Here is a 22,826-nt window from a genome sequence, read left to right as displayed (position 1 = left end):
TCACGATAAGCCCTACATTTTGAGACAAAATTTACGACTGTCAGACCGTCTGTTCAAAAGTTATGACAATTTAAATGTGTTGCAAAATCCGGTTTGTGACCTTGACATAAATTTATGACCTTGAAATTGTAAGTTCATTCAGGTTCAGGTAATTCTAAGATGTATGGTGGTAGTTTCATGTCTTTACGAGTTCCGGTTCTGGAGTTTGATATTGCATCATACTAAAAATAATTGTTGGGCTCAAAATTGCCCTACCTAACTGTTTTGTAATTTTGTTGCATATGTTCTGCAAATTATCATACAGATTTCAGATTTGAGATATCTTGTCCAGTTTTGGGTCTATTGAAATTTTAAGTTTTGAGAGCGGGGGTATATATTTTGAAATCCAAAACAGACACACAAATGGTCATTGCACAGAATGAAAGATCTGCGCAAGTACAAATGTTTGAGAAAATACCAAGGACCAATATAAAAAAACCAATAATACTACAACAACTTAAAATTTTCATATTTTCCAATGGTTTGATATATTTCATCAATACCTATTTATAGATTTGATATTGCATCATTTTTTCAACTTTGTGGAAGGGAGTCATGTGATATATCATTTTGAAGGTCTGAATGAGCACATTTCAAAAATCAGAGTTTCAACCATTTTAAGTCTAACATGTTCAAAGAGTAGGGTCATTAAGTGCAAAAATTTTAAGTTCTTAGAGGGTAAGGTTGTTGCATATCAAATGAAAGGTCTTAAAGCGTACATCCAAAATACCGATGTTTTGTATCGAAATAAATAAGTTGGGTGAGGTCAATGAGTGCAAAAATTAAGTTGTTTATACAGTTAGGTTGTCTCATATCAAATTAAAGGTCATAATGTGTACATCTCAAATTTCATTTTTTATACAGAAAAAGAACCCAGTTGGGGTTAATAAGTGCAAAATTCTAAAGTTCACAGAAAGTAGGGTTGTTGTATATCTAATGAAAGATTGTGAGTTTACATTACAAAAATCATGATGGAAACATTGACATTTGCATTTGACAAGGTCACCAAGTGCAAAAATCAAACTGTTGTAGAAGGTAAGCATTTTTTCAAACAAAATCTCTTAATGTGTATAATACAAACAAAAACTTTTCAAGGAAAGACAAACAATTGACATACTATTTATTATTAGTATTCAAAGCTCAAAAAAGGAAATTTGTTCTGCCTGGTTACCAATATTGGTTCTATGGTATCTGGGGACAGGAAGTTTCTCCATGGACAAGTTGGTGTTGAGATAAATTCTGTCTTAAAGGTTTCTCCATACTCATATAGTTGTCAGTCATTTGTACTTCATATAATTTTGAATTTAAGTTGACACTTGAATTGCTGAACTTTTTATGTAGTTGTTCATACTAACATTCTAAATTTGTTTTATACACACTTCTATACTTTAAAAGAGCCATCTTTACTGTCAGTATATTGTCTATGACACCGAAAAAATACTTTACGAATTGACTTTAAATACGGCTAATAAGGACAGTTTTAATTGTCCTTTTCTGGATTTGGATGTTTCCCTTTTACAAGGTAAACTCAAAACTGAAATTTACGACAAGAGGGCCGATTTCTTGTTTCCAGTTGTTAATTTTCCCTTCTTTGATGAGGACGATCCTTTGGCTCCTTCATACAGTGTATATATTTCTATAATAGTTCCATATGCCCATGTTTATAGCAATGATTTAGACTTTACAAATGAAATCTCTGCATTATCGGTAAATTGTTAAATGTTTTCATTACTATGAATTAGTTAAGACTAATCTGATCTGATGCTGAAGTTTGGTTGTACTTAATCAAAAAATGAGACTTCACAGCACAGTTTTCATGGTTATGTAACAAATAAAGCTTAAAAGTTTAAATAGAATCATTTTAATCTGGAAAAATATTTGAATAAATTTATCCATAAGGGTTATCCTCATCGTATCATTGTAAAATCTTTGAATTATGTTTTTATTGGTTTTAATATTGACTTTCTTGGTAATGAATTAAACATTAATTCACATTATTACATTTCAACCTACCTCCTGTCAATACTTTTTATCTTGGCATTTGCAGGAAGACCTTGTTTTTCTTAGATATTTTATGATATGATTTCCCTAAATCCTGTTGGATGTGTTTTTATTGATACTTTTGTTTGAGTAAATTAGGTGCTTATCAGTTGTTTTAGGATTTCAAACTAGCTTACAGAAACAGTAAGTACTCCATTGAGGTAGATACAACTTGTTGCCTTTTGTCTGATTTGTTAAGGTGTTTGTACTCTGAGTGAGTGCTCTATTGAGATAGGTACATCTTGTTGCTTTTTGTCTGATTTGTTAAAGTGTTGGTACTCTGAGTGAGTGCTCTATTGAGGTAGGTTGTGTGAGTACTCTATTGAGGTAGGTACAGCTCATTGCCTTTAGTCTGATTTGTTAAGGTGTTTGTACTCTGAGTGAGTGCTCTATTGAGGTAGGTTGTGTGAGTACTCTATTGAGGTAGGTACAGCTCATTGCCTTTAGTCTGATTTGTTAAGGTGTTTGTACTCTGAGTGAGTGCTCTATTGAGGTAGGTTGTGTGAGTACTCTATTGAGGTAGGTACAGCTCATTGCCTTTAGTCTGATTTGTTAAGGTGTTTGTACTCTGTATCAATATCAAGAGTTAAATCCCAATTCAACAGATTTTCATAGTTTTTTTTTTTTGTATTTCCCCATCACTGTCCAGGGTTATGGGAGAGCTCACAAACATGTTTAATCTTCCACATACTTCATGTGACTTTCCTGAACCAGGGACCTGGAGTCTGATGGTCATTTCCTTTCCCAAGCCAGGAACCTGTAGTCTGGTGGTCATTTCCTTTCCCAAGCCAGGAACCTGTAGTCTGGTGGTCATTTCCTTTCCCAAGCCAGGAACCTGTAGTCTGGTGGTCATTTCCTTTCCCAAGCCAGGGACCTGTAGTCTGGTGGTCATTTCCTTCCCTAAGCCAAGAACCTTTAGTTTGGTGGTCATTCCTTTCCCAAGCAAGGAACCTGTAGTCTGGTGGTTGTCATTGTTTCTTAAGTTCACTGTCATTTGTTTAGCATTTTAACCATAGATTAGGTTAATTTTTGTCTTGTATGAATAGTTTCACACCGTTTATTGTGGGACCTTTTACAGCTTGCTTTATGATATGGGTTTTACCCATCATTGAAGACCATGTGGTGACCTGTAGAAGTTTAGTTGTTCGTTGCTTGGCATTTGGTGGATGACTATCTCATTGGCAATTACCAAATCTCCTATTTTTATATTAAGTTATATGGTCTATCAGTATACCAAACATACTTATAAAACAAGTTATGCTGCATCTATGCACATAAACCAACTTAATCAATAATGATAACTCTTGCAAAGTGTAAATTTTGTGTACTATTCATATAAGTGCAACAACTGAACAGCAAATTAAGATTGGTTATGTGGTCTGTAACTGTTTCTAATTTTTACATAGACTCCAAATAGTTGAATAAGCAGAAATATAACTTGGGATCAGACTAACAACAGGAAAGACCATGCAGTCAGAAGTGGTATAACTCTAAACATACAAAATCCAACGAATGATTCTTCTTGCAATTAAAGGACATTTTTATAACATGCTTTGTGTAATTTTACTCTGCTTCATTTAATTCAAGTTCAAAATCAAGAGTTAGCAAAGTTTTAAAACTTAAGATATTAAATAAAAGAATTCAGATTTTGAATTGCAATTAACCACTGCTAGATTCAGAAAATTTATTAATGGGGGTTCCAAGCTATTGCTTGCTCAAATATTGCCAAAATTAAGGAAAATTTTCAACCTCTACATATACCCCTGGATCCAACCCTGATTTACACACAATTTGAAAATGAGAGCTGAAAGTATCTTAAATTTTAAGGTCCCTTCAGTAATAGTACAGCCAGAAATCAGTGTGAGGGATCACAACAGTCTTAGAAAGTCACTATACCTTTTGAGAAGACTTTGTCTATGGAGCATAGGAGAGATTCTGATATTGGAGTTGTCTGGGCCACTGAAATTTGAAATAATTCAATATTCAGTTTGGAATGATACCACTTCACCCTAATATACAAAGGGAGATAACACAAAGTATTGTTTAATTACATACACAATTGTCAACTGCCTGCAAACAGAATGAAGCAATCTGCTAAAAATGGAAAAATATATTAAAAAAATCTGTACAATGCAGCAATTGGTATCAGGTGTGTATGCCCATGACAGCATGACTAACCCTGATAGTATGGCTAAGTTTTATAAATAATTTTTTTTACTGGTTATCTTAAATCCAAAATAATTCCTGAAAAATATAAAACCATCCACCTAACCATTGTTTGTGATAGAGCATCAGTTACATTTTTTATACAGAGACTGTCTGAAAAATGTATGGCTCAAAATCCTTCTGTCAGAAAATGATGTTTTAACATTCAATGCAGACTTTCAGCAGAAATTCTAAGAAGTCTCACATATTTCTGCTGGTCAAAACATTATTCATAACACATTGGTGGGACCTCATACACAACACCATGATTTGAGTACAAATAGTTCTTCCCTTAATTGGCAACATCAAAAATCACATCACTGAATAAACAAACAATAATTACAAGCTTAATGACATGAACTAATTTGAACCGGGATTTTTGCGGCCACAACACGAAGTACACGAACTAATCATTGGCTTAGGTTATGAATTGTGGAATGGTTATTTCACTAATTAAATAATGCAATTAACAAGTCAGGAACTTATGGGATCTGATACCTGTCAATTAATTATTTACAGGTAATAACTCTAATACACAATTGTGGTAGTTTAAAGACAACATTCATTAGTAATCCTTTGACCATTTGTTTAAAAGACTGAAATTAAATAATGGTGAAACACAACAAATGTACCAGCAAATAACCATAATCCATAACAGTAAATACTTCCAATAGGCTTAAAAAACTTTCATAGTAACCATCAAACCTTTTCGAAGATATTTTTTTTCATCAATGACCAGCATTTTTTACAGCTTCCCAAGCCTTGTACATACCCATCAAATATTTCAATCAATACCATCCCTTTCTGGCATATTATTCTATATTAAAATTTCATAAAGATCTATTTACTTTTATTCAAGCAACTGTCCTGAGATCAGAAAAATAACATGTTCTGGGTCCCTGTTAGCCCCTTATTCTCAAATACAATGTAGTTATAAATCAATCTTGCAAAATGATCTTCATGATATTGAAACTTGAGGAAATCCATAACCATAATTTTAAAGTTAAATTATTGAATATTATAAAATGCTTGTTTTTGGCCCTTACTTCCTAAACATTTCAAGCCATACCCAAATAACAATACCTTTATTTTGTGGAATGAAACTTTGTAAAAATTAATCAAGATATGCCAAGTGTCTGTACATAAAAAAAGCACATATCATGACATGGAAACATCATAAATGACAATACATATGATGACAGTGCAGTCATATTAAAACAGTACTATATCTGTAAATACAGAGAAAGCAAGTCTAGAAACCAAAATTTTGTGAAAAAAATTGAAGGCAAACAATTAGATTTCATTTCCTGATGACAATAATTATAAATATTGACAACTGAAGACATCAAATACCAACTTCTATACAATAGTCTAAAAGCAATTCTCATTTTTATACCACCCCAAAAAAATTTTCAGTTGCATAATAGCAGTACCCTGTCATTGTTGGGTTGTTATTTTTACCATATCTTGAGTCAAACTTATCAGATCTTTTTTAAATCAAAACACATCCATCATAAGAACACGGTGGTAGGCACTTTAGTTTTTGAAAATAAAAATAGGGGATAAAAGGGGGAAAATGGGTGTTATCATTAGAATTGATAAAAAGAAGTTTATTGTTAATCTGATTTTGATGATTCAGATGTCAATGTATTCCTTCTGAAATTCAGTCATAGGAGTTTTTAATAGATTAGACTTATCCTTAACAGTTTTGGAGTTAAAAGTGTAAGAAATTTGGCTATGCCCAAAAATATTGTTGGTCCAATTTTGAAATGAATAATTTCATTAAACTCCTCATGAAAATCAGTGCCTGTGTTTTCCAATCAGAATTCAGATATCTAGTATGGTTTTCCAGTTATAACGGGCCAAAGAGGGCCATTCACCACAAAATCATTTTTTTTATTTTTGGTCTGATCATGAAATTTATTAGATTGCGCTCCATGAAGCTCTTTCTTAACTTGTATAGATTTCTTTAAATATTGCTTTATTGCAAAATGTATACAGAATAAACAATGTTGTTCTAGCTACAACTGCACTCATACGGCAAATTTGATATCAGACAGCAACTCAAATTGCTTATAGCATATGACCCATCTATACAAAGCCACATACCATAATTGAAGTCAGTCTGTCAATTGAAAGCCTTGATTTTTTAGATGAGTATATTCATTAGGGAATAATAGCAAAGTTAAAAAAAAACAGGAAGTTGAAATCAAACAGCAACCAAAATTGCATACAAAGTAGCCCCATCTATGTACAGTCACGTACCCAATCAATTCACTGGGGAGGGGGGGGAGTTGAAATCATTGTGACAAATTTCAGATGAACATTGGACAAGGCAATTCCAATGTACCACCCACTTGTTGAGTGGGGGTATAATATTTTTACAGCAGAAAAATTCTATATAGCTGTTTTAGAAGAGTTTCTGATTACAACTGGGTACGGACGAAAGACAGTGGGACAAATGGACAGATGGAAGGACAGCCTGACCACTATATACCTCTTGCTTTTCAAACGCAGGTTATAATAAATCACTTGGGGACATGTAACATATAACATTCCTGAACAATCTTCACTTACATCTGTGCTGCTCTCATTTCTTTCATTCTTCTATGTTCTAATTTCATGATGGTCCTCATCAATGTTTTATCATCCATTCGACTAGGATCCATACCCATCATCTTCATCATTTCCAATGGATGCCCACCTCTCTAGAATAGTAATAAACAAAATTACAATTTCTGATATTAAGAGTCTGAGTATGTATATTCCACTGACTTATATCCATTCTGATAGTACGAAACTGCATAAGGATATAAGTTAACCATTCTGATTATGACAGACTCAGAAAGTACATTAGTTATATCCATTCTATAATGAGAGACTAAGTAAGTATAACTATTACAAAATTAATACTCTATATTACATCTCTCATCAAATTCATTACCATTTTTTCAAGAATCTTTTATTTGGTCTATTGCAAAGTGTAATTTTAGTAAACTTAGTACTGTTCCTAGATGCAGTTTTCAAGTAGCTTTTCAACTAAATACCTAATGCACTGTAAGATGTTGGAAATGCCTTCAAAGTGTTATTTAAACCTCTAGAAAAAATTTGGACAGGGGTTCCCTATGCCCTGTATTTCCAACAGGTCTGTGGGGTATTAGCCCAGTATAGATTTGCTGATAAAGAACATAAAATGAAGTTAAATCAGAGATATGCAACATTTTCATCAACACCTTTCAACTCAGGAGATCCTGTTTACTGTATAAGTCAAATATTATAGAAATTAAAACAAGTACAAAAATAGGAGGAAAATGGCTACCAAGAACAAACTTTTGTCATCACATATCAACTTAGAATACCATGTTTCCTGAAAGTACCAAAAATCATTGGAATCCAAGCAACTAGTGAAAATGGTCGCAAAAAAATGTCAATACTGCCAGTCAACTCAGAATAAAATGTTTATCTTATGAGCAGCTTTCATCCTCACTATTCCTCTATAGTTGAGAAAAAGAATAGCAAAAGAAGCATTTTGACCCCTATGCTCTATTTTAAGTAATGACAGCCATGTTTTTTGACTGATGAAAAAAATTAAATGATCAATATATGCAAGATACCCTAAGGAACAATTATGTTAACATTCATTAAATTCCATCGTACAGTTTCAGAGAAAAAGATTGTACATGTACATATGAAAAACAACCAAAAAACCTAATACAGGGGCATAACTCCAACACTGGGTGACAAATCATTTTGAAAATTTCAGCATAGGTCCATCTTCTGATGGTGAACAAAAAACTGCAATCAGAATTTTGCTTAATTCAATAGTTTTTTAGTTTTTAGCAAAAAAATGTATTTTGACTCCTATGTTCAGTTTTTTTCACTTTTCAAAAATTTTAAATGATCAGTTTGTGCAGAATACTATATGAAACAACCTTACTAAGTTTCATTTGATTCTGAATATTAGTTTCAAAAAAGATTTTTGAAATAATAACATCAAAAATAGCCAAAAAATGTCAACAAGGGCAACATGAATCAACAGATTTTCATCAAAACTTGACAAATAGATCTCACCATGTTGCACACTTTAATCCCATCAGAATTTGACTAAACCAAAGTTTAGGAGATATATGAGACAAACTGCTGTCTGACCCCTATATTCTATTTTCAGTAATGCAGGCCATGGTTTTCGACAGATAAAAAAACCAAGAACAATCTATGTGCAAGATACCAGAAGAATCAATCATGCTAAGTTTCAACCAAATCCATTCAGTGGTTTCAGAGATGAAAATGTTTGTAATATTGTTAATAACGACAAAAACAGATGTCAAGTGATGGCAATAGCTCACATGGCCTACCGTCAGCTGAGCTTAAAAAAAGATCTGCAGGAAAAAGTTAAATATTTTAAAAAATGGAATTGTTTTCCAAAGACCTATAGAACATGAACAGCCTATATGTAATTATAGATGTTTTGTTGCATTGTACTAGATTCCAGTGAGAGGGCTTGAATAAGCATAGCCTGCGGTCCAAACCAATATTTCATTTCATAATTTTGATAAGTAAATGCAATTATTGATTTTATTCTATATCTTTAAAACAAAGGTGAAGGGACATTAAGCTATGAATATGGCCCAAAAATATAAACTTTGTTGTGATAACATAAAAAATTGTCAAAACAGTAAAATATTCAAATTTTAGGAAAATAAATGTTTGTGGTGTAAGTTCATTTTAATGACTTCATAATGGTGCCATAATTATAGGTCATCTAACAAAAACTGCTAAGAAATGTAAATTTTATTATTTTCCTTTCAGACATTTTTACATCTAGTAAACAATGTCCACACCCAAGAAACGTCATTATATTTTCACATACGATCAATTATGTAATAATGAAAGTACTGTGAAAGTACTATTGTTCGTGGGGCACCAATTTTCGTTGTTTTCATGGGTAGGTCCAACCACATAATTTGGTTCCCAACAAAAAGAATATTTCAATTGATGTGTATACTGAAAATCTCAAAACCATGAATTCAAGAATCCATGAATTTAGTGAAAATTGGTATCCATGAAGTTAAGTACTTTCACAGTATTCACTATAAATATGAAGTTGTTTCATGAGTGGAAACCATTTCCTGATATATTAGTGGAAAATGATAAGAAAAGTACATAATTAACAGAATATCTGAATTTTGGTAAACTTCAAGAAACTCTTTTGTTCTTTTAATGCAAGAATTTAGTCAACTTTAAGCAATTCTTTTATTCTTTAAATGAAAGAATTTAATTAAGTCCTTCTGTCTGCTACTTTTTTATGGAAAAAATTCACATTTTTCCAAATTTCCAAATTCTCATATAACACTTTAAACACTAGATCAATAATTTTCTGTTGTATCCAACAAAAGCGTTTAATGCTCTTCTTTATATATTCCTATCAAATAAGCTAATGTTTTACAATGAGCAACCTACCATGAGAAGATCAGGAGGCAAACCAGGATTGGAAGGCATCCCCTTTGATCGCTTTTCCTTATTTTTTTCTTTCTCTTTTTCACGTTCTTCCCGAGGAGGTCGAGTTAAAATTCTGATGATTTTTTTAGCCAGGTCTGTTTTGTTGGCAGTCTTCTCTACCTCATTAACCATGCGTCTGAAGTTGTAACCCTCAAATTCTGTTAAATCAAAAATTGTTATATAGGCAGGAATATGGGTTAAGGTGAGTTTGACCTGTACCATCACATGTTTATGGTGGTTTTAATCAACTCTTCCAAACTTTGCTACTTTCAAATGGTTTAGAAAAAGATAAAGAAATACAATGTACTCTAGTACTTAAGTAGAAATCTTAATGAAAAAAGGATACCCTCTGCTTCTCCTGGATTTAAATATGTATAACCCTCAAGTTGAATAATCTACCTTTGCAAGAATCTGATGATGACTACTTTTCATGACCAAATTGTGCTTAAGAGATGTGAACATAGCTAAACCTTTAAGTTAAATAACTGCCCAATGGAAGTATCTGGCAAAAAAATACAAGAATTTCTTCATGCAAATATTGTGCTTACTTTTCCGAAGTTTTTTAAAAATCTATTAAGTGGTTTAGCAATATGATTTGTGGAAAAACTGACAAGGTGATTCCTATATATACCCTCATCCTACTTGGATTGATGTCTATGTGTTAATTCTTCATGATAAAAACAAATCATATAATGGTTTTAACACCTACTTTTATGTAAGTTAGGTGTTGGTTTAACATTGATATCCATCATCCTCCTTGACAGATGTCTCATGGGAAGAAAATCATCAAAGTCATCATCATCACTATCTTCAAACATTCCATGAAGATACTGCCTCCTCCTTCTCTCAGTATCTTGCATCTGAGTCATTTTATTTACATCAAATCCTTCCTTAATCATTTCAGCTTCCAACCAGTGAGGAATCATGTCACACATACTGTAATAATATCACCTTTGTAACACACGCAATACAACTGATCATGCTGAGTTTCAATTCATTCTAATGATAGTTAAAGATTTATCTAATTAAGTCCATTAGACAGCAATGCATCTTCAAGTGGATCAAATTTCACTTTCACTAATCAAGTCAAAGTATTGGATTCTTCAGTGTTGTACATGGAATATACAACATATAACAACAGTTTTGTATATAGTAAAAACTAAGCCTTCTGGTAGATTGTAGCCTCCAGATGGGAATTCTGATTTATATAGTCAGTGTAGAAAACACAATTAGCAAATAGTTCATGATGCTGAGGGTCATATGGCAATGTATGGACTGGTTGGTTCCCCCCCCCCCAAAAAAAAAAAGTTAAATGGATCAAAGCATAGCTGAGGTCCACTGAATTTGTAGCGGTGACCAACTGGTCCATATACTGCAGTTTGATCTGAAGTAGAATGAACTATTTGCTATTTTATACTTTTTATATATAGTTTACTCTGAATAATTCGTTGGTAAGAAAAGTGAAAACATACACAACTTCTCAGATTATGATGTCACATTCTTAATTTGAAGGCGAGGCAGACCACATAATTTCTTGCCAGTCAATATGATGTCATATGGACTGGCAGTTATATCTAAGAAAGTAAACAAATAAAAATCTTAGAAGTAACACATTGATGAATACTAACTCTTCTGGTAGTTTGTAAAATTCACATGGCAACTCAGATTTATATAGACAATATAGAAAACACAGTGATAAATACTAACTCTTCTGGTAGTTTGTAGCCTCCAGATGGGAATACTGATTTATAGGTAGCATTGGCAAACAACTCTGTAAATAAATCTTTGTACTGTCTGCAATATAAGATATTCAAGTTAGTGGTGTTCAGTAGGCATTGCCTTTAAAGCGAGTACATCATTTCTTTTTGATGAGTAGAAGGTTTCATTGTAGCAGTCAACAAAGATCCTTAAAAATTCAAATTTATTTGAAATGAAATTTATTATTAATATAAATAATTTAAAAAAATAAATAAAATATCTATGTGTGTTTTGAACTGTAAATGCATTTGTTATTTTATCATATATTCTGGCATTTCCATACTATTTGTTTTGGAAGAAAGTAAAAGGGACGACATTGATTGCAATGTGGCGTTCTCATAAAGTAAGCATTGTACTAACTTCCAATCCTCTTTTGCTATTTAAGATACATTTTTAGATGCCAAAGACATTGTTAAAGTTTTAAAAATAATTATTGGGGACACTAATTGTTATTTTGCATTCTCTCCATGACATGTCACTTCCAGACAAAGAAATTTTTGTTCTCATCATTCTGCACCGGGCTAACTTGCACATGCATGTTGCTATAGAGCTCTCTATTCTCACTGTGCTCGCTATAATCTATCATAATATCAAATTTAATATTCTATTTTCATTCTTTCAAAGATATGTCTTTTTAACAAGTTTAGAGTCATATTTGGGTTGTCATCACTTTTATAAAAACATGTAAGGTATATATATATAGATGAACTTTTATGATCTTGGAGGTTATTTTTTAAAGGAATTATTGAATTGAAGTTATGCATATGTATAATCCAAAGTAGACACGGCCAACTTCTTTTAAAGAAAATGTATTTAAGAAAGAAAGAAAAAATGGCTTACTCATCATCACAATATTTTCTTTTGATATCATATTCACTGCCAAATACCATCATCAACAAGAATGGATTCTTCAGAAGATCAAGACTTTCATTATCAATAGCTACTAATCTTAGAGCATTACTAACTCCTTTCTCTCTATCTGATATTGCCTGCTTCAGCACCTCAGGGTTCTCTAGAATCATCTTTACTTTGTAATATGAACCTGCAAAGATATATTTAATACATGGTAGTGGTAAAATACCACTAACAAATTTTATTGTTGTTAAATGTTTTAGTAATTTACTTGTAATTCTTTACTCTTTCAGCTGCAATTTGTAACAATAAAAAAAACCACACAAAATCATGATAATTTATCTGCTTTTATATGTTTAATACTTTTCAACAGTCACAATAAGTAATTGAATTAGTTCTACTCCTCAGGAAATATCTTTAGCATATAGGTGATATTACCTCCATTTCTTAATTTTTTCATTCCAGGATTTTTCTCCAGAGAATCGACAGCTCTCCTGTGTTTCTTTCCTCTCTCTGTTGGTACTTGATCATAACTGCCATAAGGTCTTTCTATGTAATAACTTTTACTCTGTCTATCATAATATTCCCTCCGTGAAGAAATAGCCCATTGAATTCCAACTGTTTTTCTGTAGTCATAATATTCACCATCTAATTCAGTGAGGGCATTACATTTTGAATATCTAACTTGACGTCCTAAAGTTTCATCTGATTCTATGTATTCCTTCCTTGTGACAGGATTTATAAGAACTTGACGTGTCTCTTCAGTAACTTTGAAAATATCTTTAAAATGTCTGGTTTTCAGAAGTCTACAAGCTGTAGGACTGAATAAAACTTTCCTAACATCTTTATCTTCTATTGACAAGTCTTCATTCTTTTTAAACAAAAACTTTTGGAATGCTCTAGGTTCTTCTTTTGGTGGCTCTTTCTGTTCATTCTGTGTCTGTGTTTCCTCGACAACCTTTGGTGTTGTGGTTCTTTCTTGTGACGTTGATGGTACTGGTTCCACAGGTTCCACTGGTTCCACCATATTGTCAATTTCATTGGTAAAGACATATGCTGGATCTGTCGGAGGCTGTAAACAAATCCAAATATAAAATGGAAGTTGGAACTTACCTAAACCACATCAAATGATGTCTAAAAACATTAACGACCATGTCATTCCCATTTTCTTACATCAAACAATTTCTTTAAATTCTTATACATCTAGGTTATGTTCGGGAGCATTTGTGTCTGTGATTGCTTAGTACCCGGTACTATAATATAATGTAGAGAATTTCCCATTATCAATACAATCATACCTGTTACCCTTTGGAATAGTAATTGTGGGAAATCATGTGGGAGATTTTTAAATAAAGCTAACTTTTATGTAAAAATTTAATTACTTCAATATTTTTCACAGAATATGCAGTAATTTTTAGCAAAAATGAAATTTGAGGGAGAATCATTGATTTTGTAGGAGTCTCTTCACTAATGTGGGAGGGTTAACAGGTATGTACAGCAATTTCTTTCAGCTGTTCCAGTGGTGTAATATCTATTTTGCCAGATTTGTTTTGGATTTGAGTTGATTATGGATCAGAATAGTGTTTGGTAATTTTGTTGTTACCCTAATTTCTTGATTGACTTTTGGTTAATTTATGTGCATACAACTTCTCATTTGTCAGTATAAAATTATTGACCAGATTAGATATACAGCTTATCTTCAGTTGAATATTTTAACATTTTGAAATGAAAAAACCATATTCCATGATCTCACACATACCAAAATGTCTGAACTTACATATGTTTGAGTTATCTCCCTTCTTACAGACTTTAAAGATTTGACAACAAGCTTTCTATAATTCTTTTCAAATTCATCATTTAACTCTGGTTTAAGATCTGAAAAATGAAATTACAATCTCTATCTATACTGAAATATTTATACTGTGTGCAACGTATGACCTAATTTTGTTTTCCTTACAGGTGTTTTTTTGTGCCGGGTTCTTGTGTTGAATTTGTGATGTTGTATATTTTCAGGAGTTAAATCAAATTATCTTTGAGACCTGCCTTGATATGGGTTATTGACATCATCTTTGTTCACAAGATTAGTTAGGTTGTTGCTTTGATTTTCAATGTCAGCTAATTACTTAACCAATTATTAAGAGCAGGGTTGACTGTATGGTTTTAGATGTGAGTCTTTTTTAATTTCCAAGTAGAGTCTAGAGAAGTTTTTTTTCTAATACCATTTGTTAAATTTTTACCTTTGAAGTGGGGTCTTTGTGTAGGTTTCTGATGCCAGCATCTCGTCATCATCTTGGTAAGGAACATAGGACAGTCTTTTGGAATCTGTATGAAATCTGGTCTTTGTCCACTTAGTACTGAAGAGCGTATCAATTCCTCAGAAGCCGCTAGAAATAACAATGAACCAAATAATTTATTGTGACCAGGCTTCATGTTTATTACCAAAGAATTTACAGGATTTGTGTAGTTTAGACTAAGTGCATTTAAAAATAAAGCATGTACATGTACTTTGATCACACATGACAATCTAGTCCCCGGTCAAGTAGGTTTTAAAAACATATAAACCACACATATGTAACTATCATTAGTCCATAAAGGTAAGATATTCACATTTTAACAGAGACAAGATATTCACTTTTATATACAATGTAGGTAAGATATTACTGCAATATTTTTAAAGAGGCAAGATATCCACTTTTTATAGAGTTAAGATATTAACATTTTTATGGAGGTAAGATATTCTCATTTTTATGGAGGCACGATATTCTCATTTTTATGGAGGCAAGATATTCTCATTTTTCCCAATCATCTACAGCAAATAAATTAAAATTAATGTTACAGCTACTATCACATAAACTTTTTACATGTATACTTTTATTAGGAGATTGTCCAGACTTCCATATAATAATGCCACAAATACTGATGGCTCTTGTCTGAACTTTGATCACTGGGACTGACTGCTGTTTATATAACAAAGCATTTTACCAAAGGGATAAAGATTTTATTTTTTACTTTTTTTGAAGATTTATTGAATAACTGAATCAAGTTTTTATCCAATATTACACAAAAATCAGCAGTGACTCTTTAAATGGGGGATATCCATGAAGACCTGTAATGTAAACACTGCAATAACAGTAACTTACTAACTCATGACTTACTTTTATAAGGAAATTGTCCAGACAACAACTCCCATATAACAATACCAAAACTATAGATATCATAGTATTTATCTGAAGGTAGATTGACATTACTCCAAACTTCAGGAGGTACATGGGTAACAGTACATGTTCGTGCTGAATCTTGACCTCTCCCACCACGAGTCACAGTCATTGTTATTGTTTTCCATTCTGATAAACCAAAATCTGAAATCTACAAAAAGGAAAATTATACACAGCAAAATTAAATGAAAGAAATATTCCACAAATTTTCTTGCTCTTAATTTTTATATACTAAGTATACATGAAACTACTTTTTCTCTTGAAATACAGATCTCTTCCATGTGAAACCCAGAAATAATCAATTCCATGCAAATATGGAATTATTTGTTTATTGCTTTTATCTTTTCTTGTTACATCATCAACATTTTAGAAAATATAATTTAAACTAAACAAGCAGCTTTGAAAATAACTGAAAACAAATTCAGTCAGTTTTGCTGTATCCTACCTTTGCTCTGCACAGTTTATCTAGTAAAATATTATCTCCCTTTAAGTCCAGATGGAGTATAGTAGGTTTGTGTTCATGTAAAAAAGTCATGCCATCTGCAAGGTCTCTGATAATCTGTACAATTAATGGCCACTGAACATTAAAGTCTTTACGGAACTCAGTGGCACTACCTAATGGCATGTACTCTAAAACTAATGAATAATTATTCTTTTCAGTGATAATTCCATGAAGATTTAGAATGGATGGATGTTGACACACACCTCTCAATTTCTCTGCTTCTCTCTGTAATGCCAGCAAGTGCCTGAAAAAAACATACATGCAACAGATTTTATTCATTGAGAAATGTTGTTGAAAAAATGAGTTTCAAATGCACCCTTTGTGTAAGAAATACTCTTCACCATATGTATAAAATATTTTTTACATTACTGACAATCATACAGATGGCTTTTAAATGCATTAAAAAATATACTCAGTTGGTCAGAGAAATTGTAACTTACACATAAAAAGTTGCAAATCTACACAAAAATACATGTTAACAGGCAATACTACTGATAACACTTGTATTAAAAATTCTCTAGATATCTTTATATCTTACTTTTGAGGTAACAACCCAGTGTCTATTAGAGTTTTAATTGCAACAATGCCCAGTTTGGTATGTTGACCACGGAACACAGTGCCATAACCTCCCCTACCAATAGGAAGCTCCTCTAACATAAACTGGTTCCGAGGAAAGACTGTGACTTGTGATTTGTCCTGTGGCATGTTTTATAAACTTCCTGAAATATGAATTAACTCTGATTTGGCAACAAACAATTAAAAAAAAATCATAGAACTAAAAGGTATTTCTTACTGTATTAAATTGTGAAATTGTATTTTTCTGAAGAAATAAGCGATAGAATGAGTTAATAATGTAAAACAAATGCAAATGAACTTTAAATTTGAACTTGGGAAACAACTTGCACATGTACATTAACAAATTGTTAATCAGCATCTACTAGTTTCATAAGAATTAATAGATATTATAGTATTGACACTAATAGGCAGCCATCAAAGTAACATTACCAAAAGTTAACTAGTCCTCGTTTTACTCATATTTTTATAGCACTTTCAAACACCCATTGTTAAGATATGATCATACTCCAACTCTTTATTTGGCTGTAGCAAATTTTTATGAAAAAGTGCACATTTTGGCTCCACCATGGGTGAGATCAGGAAATCTTGCACAGCTAAAAAAAAGAATTTCTTTTGTCTCTTTAGTGAGAATTCCTTAGAAGATAAAATTATCTATAAAAATGTTGATTTCCTCAACTCACCCACTGATGAGATAAAGTATTGGATTTCCTTTTCTCAAATTCAGACATGTATATTCCTATTTTTAGCCATGTGAGATTTCCCAATTTCACCCATGGTGAGATGAAACATGCAATGTTTGTAAAGTAACAATACAATGTATTGTGCTTCTTGTAAATACAAAGTAATTTCGCCAGGCAGGGAATTCAGAACTTGTATACAAATCCTTCATTAATTTTGAAAATAAAAAGAACAAAAAAAATCAAACACTGCTAGAAAATGCAAGCCTAGAAAATCTCAGATATCTCCCCTGGTTAGAGAACTTCAAATCTTACCCTTGGTAGTTTTCCCATCACCCGGGGCTAGTGCAATTTAGGTGTGGAAAAGTTGTTCATAATGGTTCCACTTTACCTTTGGCAAGTAGAAAATTTGAACTTTTGGAAGGATTTGTTAAATTTGGAAAGGTAACTTAAGTGTGGGAGAATATGGTAACTTTTCCAGTAGAGATGCACCGTAGAAACCTAAAATTTCAAAAAAAAATCCTTGAATACTGAACACTGGTTAAATTTCAGTCCTTTTGGTCTGAATAGACATGCACTGTCAAGAACTACACCTACATGTGCATGTATCTCCCACACAAAAGGCATTGGCTGACCTAGTCCAAATAATCTTGACTTTGAAGAAGCATATATTTCTTTAATGATGTTTATGCCCCACCAACAGGGAGGCATCCATGCAAAATAAAACTTAGCCTCCAAAGACAGCATAATTACTTCGGCCGACTAGGAGAAAAAGGAAAAATAATATAAGGAGTCACAAGCACCGATATTATCAAGGAAGGTATTAAAAGCACTTCAGTTCAACTTGCATATATAAATAAGGTCCATTCTTCGTAAACATGATTAAATCCATATTACCTAATGTAACAAGTATCTAATAACATGTTATTGAGTAATGTCTAATATTGTCACCGTTTGAGACTGAGACTGAGAGCAAAATGCATACAATTGAACAAATTTCAACACTAGCCTGATTGTAAAGAACTTGTTGACATATGCTCAGTGAGACACCTATGATACCAACTTATAACATCTAATGTATTTAGTCGTCCTAATTTTCCCTCAGCCTGCAAAATTTCTTTCACTTTCGTTTTACAAAATCAGAGAGATGGATTTCCCCGAGTCCCATTTTAGAACAATCTGGTCATAACGGTAACAGTGAGCAGAGGTGAAGCAGTGCAATACTCGGAAACCAGTACTATTGTAAAAACCTATGTTATCGAGATTCACTTCGAACCCGAAACTTTAAATCCGATTCAAAATCATAATTATCCATCAACTTCACTAGTGGACTTCATATTAACTACTCTTACACTCCTTATTGTGAATAATAGTGGGCATTTCTTTTACATGCAATTTGAAAATAAATGGGATTTGCAAAGCATAGCTTGATAGTGATACGACTGAAGAGCACAGACACTGAACATTTTGGACAAGTATATAGACATGACATTCAAACTTGATACACCTGTGTAAATGTGATTTAAAATTTTGAAAGCTTCAGCCCAGAATGAAAATGGTAAAAGAAAATTTAAAATTGCAAATAGGCGCAGCGATAAGCAACCTTATACATGTACTATGTAGTAGAAAGTTTATTTCTGGACCTTTTTGGTAACAACCACAATCTTTTAAAACAATCAAAGGCTTCCTTTTACAGAACCTTGCACTACAATTCTATAGAAAGCCATATAAGTTCGTGCTAAATATTGTGTAAAGCTTAATTACTTCTGTAATCCTAAATATTAAATAAAGCCTTCCGGTGCACCTGGTCCATGCTCCCAGTTTTTAGTGGAGTCCGAGTTGCTCATTTGCTTTTGTTAATTTGTATGTATGATTTTAGTTACTTTATGTTCTTTGTTGTGTATGTCTGTTTTTCATGTCTGGTCTTTGTCCCTGGATTACATTGTTTTAATTACGCTATAACCTTGGTTCCCTTGATTACTCTTCCTTTTGTAGTATGGAAATCAATGTTAAAGTTCAACAGTTCAAGTCTCAAGTCTAAGTAAAGCACCTACCAATATTATCCTGAGCGGTGGTAGGAGGAGGGAGGGCTTTGATTAGGTGTTAGAAAAGAATTTTTATCGCTCAAGCACAAAATTTATATTTATTTATCAATTTATCAGCAGCAACTGAAATTAGTATTTTTATTTGAAAATCTGCCTTGTAAAGTTATTGGGATTATGTAGAATCATTTTTATTTTTTTCATTGGATGAAAAATTTCTAAAATTGGAACATCTATTTTTTTTTCCAAAAGATCAAAGATCCCCCTCTGTAATAAAATGATCAGCGCCATATTATGCCTAAATCCCAATAATTTTGTGGTACAATTTTATAGAGATCCAAACAAAAATACTCAAATACTAGAGCTTTATAGTAAATTTCATGATCCCAATTCCTAAATTTTTTAAGAAAAAAATTTTCTGCTGCAGAAAAAACATAATTTTCACACTTGAGCAAAAAATGCTTCTAACTCACAATAAAATCCCATATCTCCTCCATAACAGAATGGTCTGTACCCTTTTGTTAAGTCATTGTCTGGCAATCTTATGTGTTTTCCCAAAACCTGTGTCCCTTTGAAAAGATTGCCATAACGATATAAATCACAATTTTGCAGTAATATGAAGATGATGTGCTTTTGTGGAAGTATTTTACAGCATACCATTTATTTTCCCCTGATCAATTTCATGCATTGTTTATTGAAATAACTAATAGTGATACATGTAGTTATTTAAGACTTATACAGAACAAATATTAGTCCTTAAATAATGTGATAATTATTTGTTTCTGAGAAAAGTATCATAAATGAGGAAAACTGTGAACAAGACACTCTCCCACACTTTCCCATTTGATAACATGCATCTTTTGACCTCCAAATTTATTTGGATCAAATTCTAAACAAGAGGCTCTCAGGAGCCTGAATCCCTCACCTAGTTAAAGTTTGTCTTTCAAGGGCAATAAATTTAACAAGGAGTTGTCCAACAATTTTGACTCAAGAAAACTTTAGTAGGACTATCATAAGGATCATTTCAGCGATAGAAAGTTTCTCTCTATCCATTATAGTTTTCAAGATATTGGAGAGGGCAATAACTCTTACAGGTAGTATGGTCTCACTAACCACTTCCGAGTCAAATGGCCACCCCACTATGTAGTACCAAAAACACACTGAACCGAGACATATGCATTGTAAGTGCATTATTTGTGTGTATTATGATTAAAAGTAGTCAAAATAAAGCTGAGAATGTGTACTTTAAAATCATATATGTAATTAACTACAAAAGTGTATGAATATTGTTGACATGTGTGAGTAATATGCCTCCATGCTGTCAGCAGAACAGGTAAAAATGTGGATTTTCAGTATTATTTATTCAAGTAAATTTTGTGAAGAATTTCTACTATCATCGTACCATAAGCGTAATGATTTTGGAAGCTTTATTTTCCAAGCTTCACAACTGTATGCAGCTTTAAGATGTTATTTGTCCTGGGAATTCGCAGTGAGACTTTGAAAATTACTTTTTTAACATGTAAAGTAATGGAAACGTTAGAAGTGGTTAGTGAGACCATAAATTAAATTATGGCATATTTCAGAGAAATGCATAATTTGAGGAAAATTGCCTTTCCTGGTCATTATTTCCATTTTCCCATAAAATCAGTATAGTGATATTGGTAATCTGGCTATATTTTAAGAGGTGCATTGTGCAAGGTATTTTAAAAAACAACATAGCAACAAGATTTTTGTCTGTAACAGTGACTCATAACTTGACGTCATCCATGAAATACACAACGTCACTGCTTGGGATATTTAAAGTACTCAAATTGTCACACAGCACAGACTTAGAATCACACAGTAATGAAATAGGTATGATATAAATTGTTGAAATCTGTTCTTTTTTCATAATGATAAATGATATTTACTATTACAACTTCTGGAATTATCATAGGTATCAATTTGGTGTGACAAGTTAGTTAAAATTGTAATTTTTTAGTAATTTAGGGAAAATATCACTGAGGGGCATGATATAAAAATGACCATTTCTTTGTAGTCCCTTGTCTGATTTTGATAGTTTTGGTCTTATTAGACTCACAATACCACAAGCTTTCATAAAATGTAAAAAAAGAAAAACATAAAAACTCATAAAATGTTTTTAAGGTCTCACTAACCACTTCTGGGTCAAATGGCCACCCCCCTATGTAGTACCAAAAACACACTGAACCTAGACATGCATTATAAGTGCATTATTTGTGTGTATTATGATTAAAAGTAGTCAAAATAAAGCTGAGAATGTGTACTTTAAAATCATATATGTAATTAACTACAAAAGTGTATGAATATTGGTAATATGTGTGAGTAATATGCCTCCATGCTGTCAGTTAGCAGAACAGGTAAAAATGTGGATTTTCAGTATTATTTATTCAAGTAAATTTTGTGAAGAATTTCTACTATCATCGTACCATTAGCATAATGATTTTGGAAGCCTTATTTTCCAAGCTTCGCAATGGTATGCAGCTTTAAGATGTCATTTGTCCTGGGAATTCACAGTGAGACTTTGAAAATTACTTTTTTAACATGTAAAGTAATGGAAACGTTAGAAGTGGTTAGTGAGACCTATGAACAGCTTTGAAGACTTCTAAGTCTTATAATAAGGGTCATTTCAGCTTTAGAAATAATTTTGCTAACCAAAACAGTTTTGGAGATATATGTGAAAAACTACTGTCTGACCCCTTTGTTCTATTTTTAGTAACAGCAGCCATGTTTTTCGACAGATAAAAAATCCCCACATCAGTTCTATGCATGATACCCCAAGGAACATTCATACCAAGTTTGGTTCCAATTGGTCAAGTAGTGCCAGAGGAGAAGATTTTTTAAAGAAATAACATTAAAAATAGTAAAAAAATGTTGAAAAAGGGCAATAACTCCAACATGGCTTAAGAGATTAAAATGAAAATTTAACCACAGATAGATCTTGTCATGTTGAACACTCTTATCCCATGTCAGAATTAGGCTAAACCTAATGGTTTTGGAGATATATGCAAAAAACTACTCTCTGACCCCTATGTTCTAATTTCAGTAACCGCTGCCATGGTTTTCAATGGATCAAAAATCCCCAAATCAGTTTGCACGATACCCCAAGGAACATTCATACCAAGTTTGATTCTGATTGGTCCAGTAGTTTCAGAGGAGAAGAGTTTTGAAAAATTGTTAATGACGATGAAAGACAATGGACACCAAGTGATGGCAATAGCTCACAAGGCCTATGGCCAGGTGAGCTAAAAAAAAAGGTGCAAAATTGGAATTTATAATAAAGATTCTTTGAAAGTTTCATTACATTCCATTCAGTGGTGTAGAATGAGTTACAGATAAGAGATGGGTACCCCCACATCAGGGAATGATGAAGTCCATGTTTGCTGATGTGAGACCTAAAAAA

The 22,826-nt window shown here is 32.4% G+C and overlaps 2 protein-coding genes across 5 annotated transcripts in view; one reads left to right on the top strand and one right to left on the bottom strand.

Moving 5' to 3' along the window:
• The window catches only part of LOC148615666 (uncharacterized), a 29,432-nt gene extending 10,851 nt beyond the window's left edge, over positions 1-18,581 (bottom strand). For 2 of the 4 annotated variants that reach the window (XM_088582131.1, XM_088582133.1), the window contains exons 1-13: positions 18,427-18,581; positions 16,649-16,829; positions 16,054-16,354; positions 15,549-15,759; positions 14,631-14,777; positions 14,171-14,268; positions 12,832-13,465; positions 12,382-12,583; positions 11,491-11,577; positions 10,493-10,719; positions 9,745-9,941; positions 6,862-6,992; positions 3,976-4,038 (exon numbers count right to left, since the gene is read on the bottom strand). In XM_088582131.1, coding sequence (XP_088438257.1) covers positions 3,976-4,038; positions 6,862-6,992; positions 9,745-9,941; positions 10,493-10,719; positions 11,491-11,577; positions 12,382-12,583; positions 12,832-13,465; positions 14,171-14,268; positions 14,631-14,777; positions 15,549-15,759; positions 16,054-16,354; positions 16,649-16,815 — 2,465 coding nt within the window. In that variant the 5' untranslated portion in view covers positions 16,816-16,829; positions 18,427-18,581. Of the gene's footprint in view, positions 1-3,975; positions 4,039-6,861; positions 6,993-9,744; positions 9,942-10,492; positions 10,720-11,490; positions 11,578-12,381; positions 12,584-12,831; positions 13,466-14,170; positions 14,269-14,630; positions 14,778-15,548; positions 15,760-16,053; positions 16,355-16,648; positions 16,830-18,260 lie in introns of all 4 variants that reach the window. The other 2 variants (XM_088582132.1, XM_088582134.1) reach the window with 2 other exon arrangements.
• LOC148615661 (uncharacterized) overlaps positions 1-22,826 on the top strand; it is a 191,876-nt gene that overhangs the window by 28,814 nt on the left and 140,236 nt on the right. The gene's annotated exons all lie outside the window — the stretch shown is intronic.

This window comes from Perna viridis, chromosome 5 (assembly GCF_037379345.1).
Source record: "Perna viridis isolate PV_CMFRI_1.1 ecotype Kerala chromosome 5, ASM3737934v1, whole genome shotgun sequence".
In the NCBI taxonomy this organism is placed as follows: Eukaryota; Metazoa; Mollusca; class Bivalvia; order Mytilida; family Mytilidae; genus Perna; species Perna viridis.
Note: the sequence above shows the minus strand (reverse complement) of the source record. Positions and strands in the feature narration are given on the sequence as shown.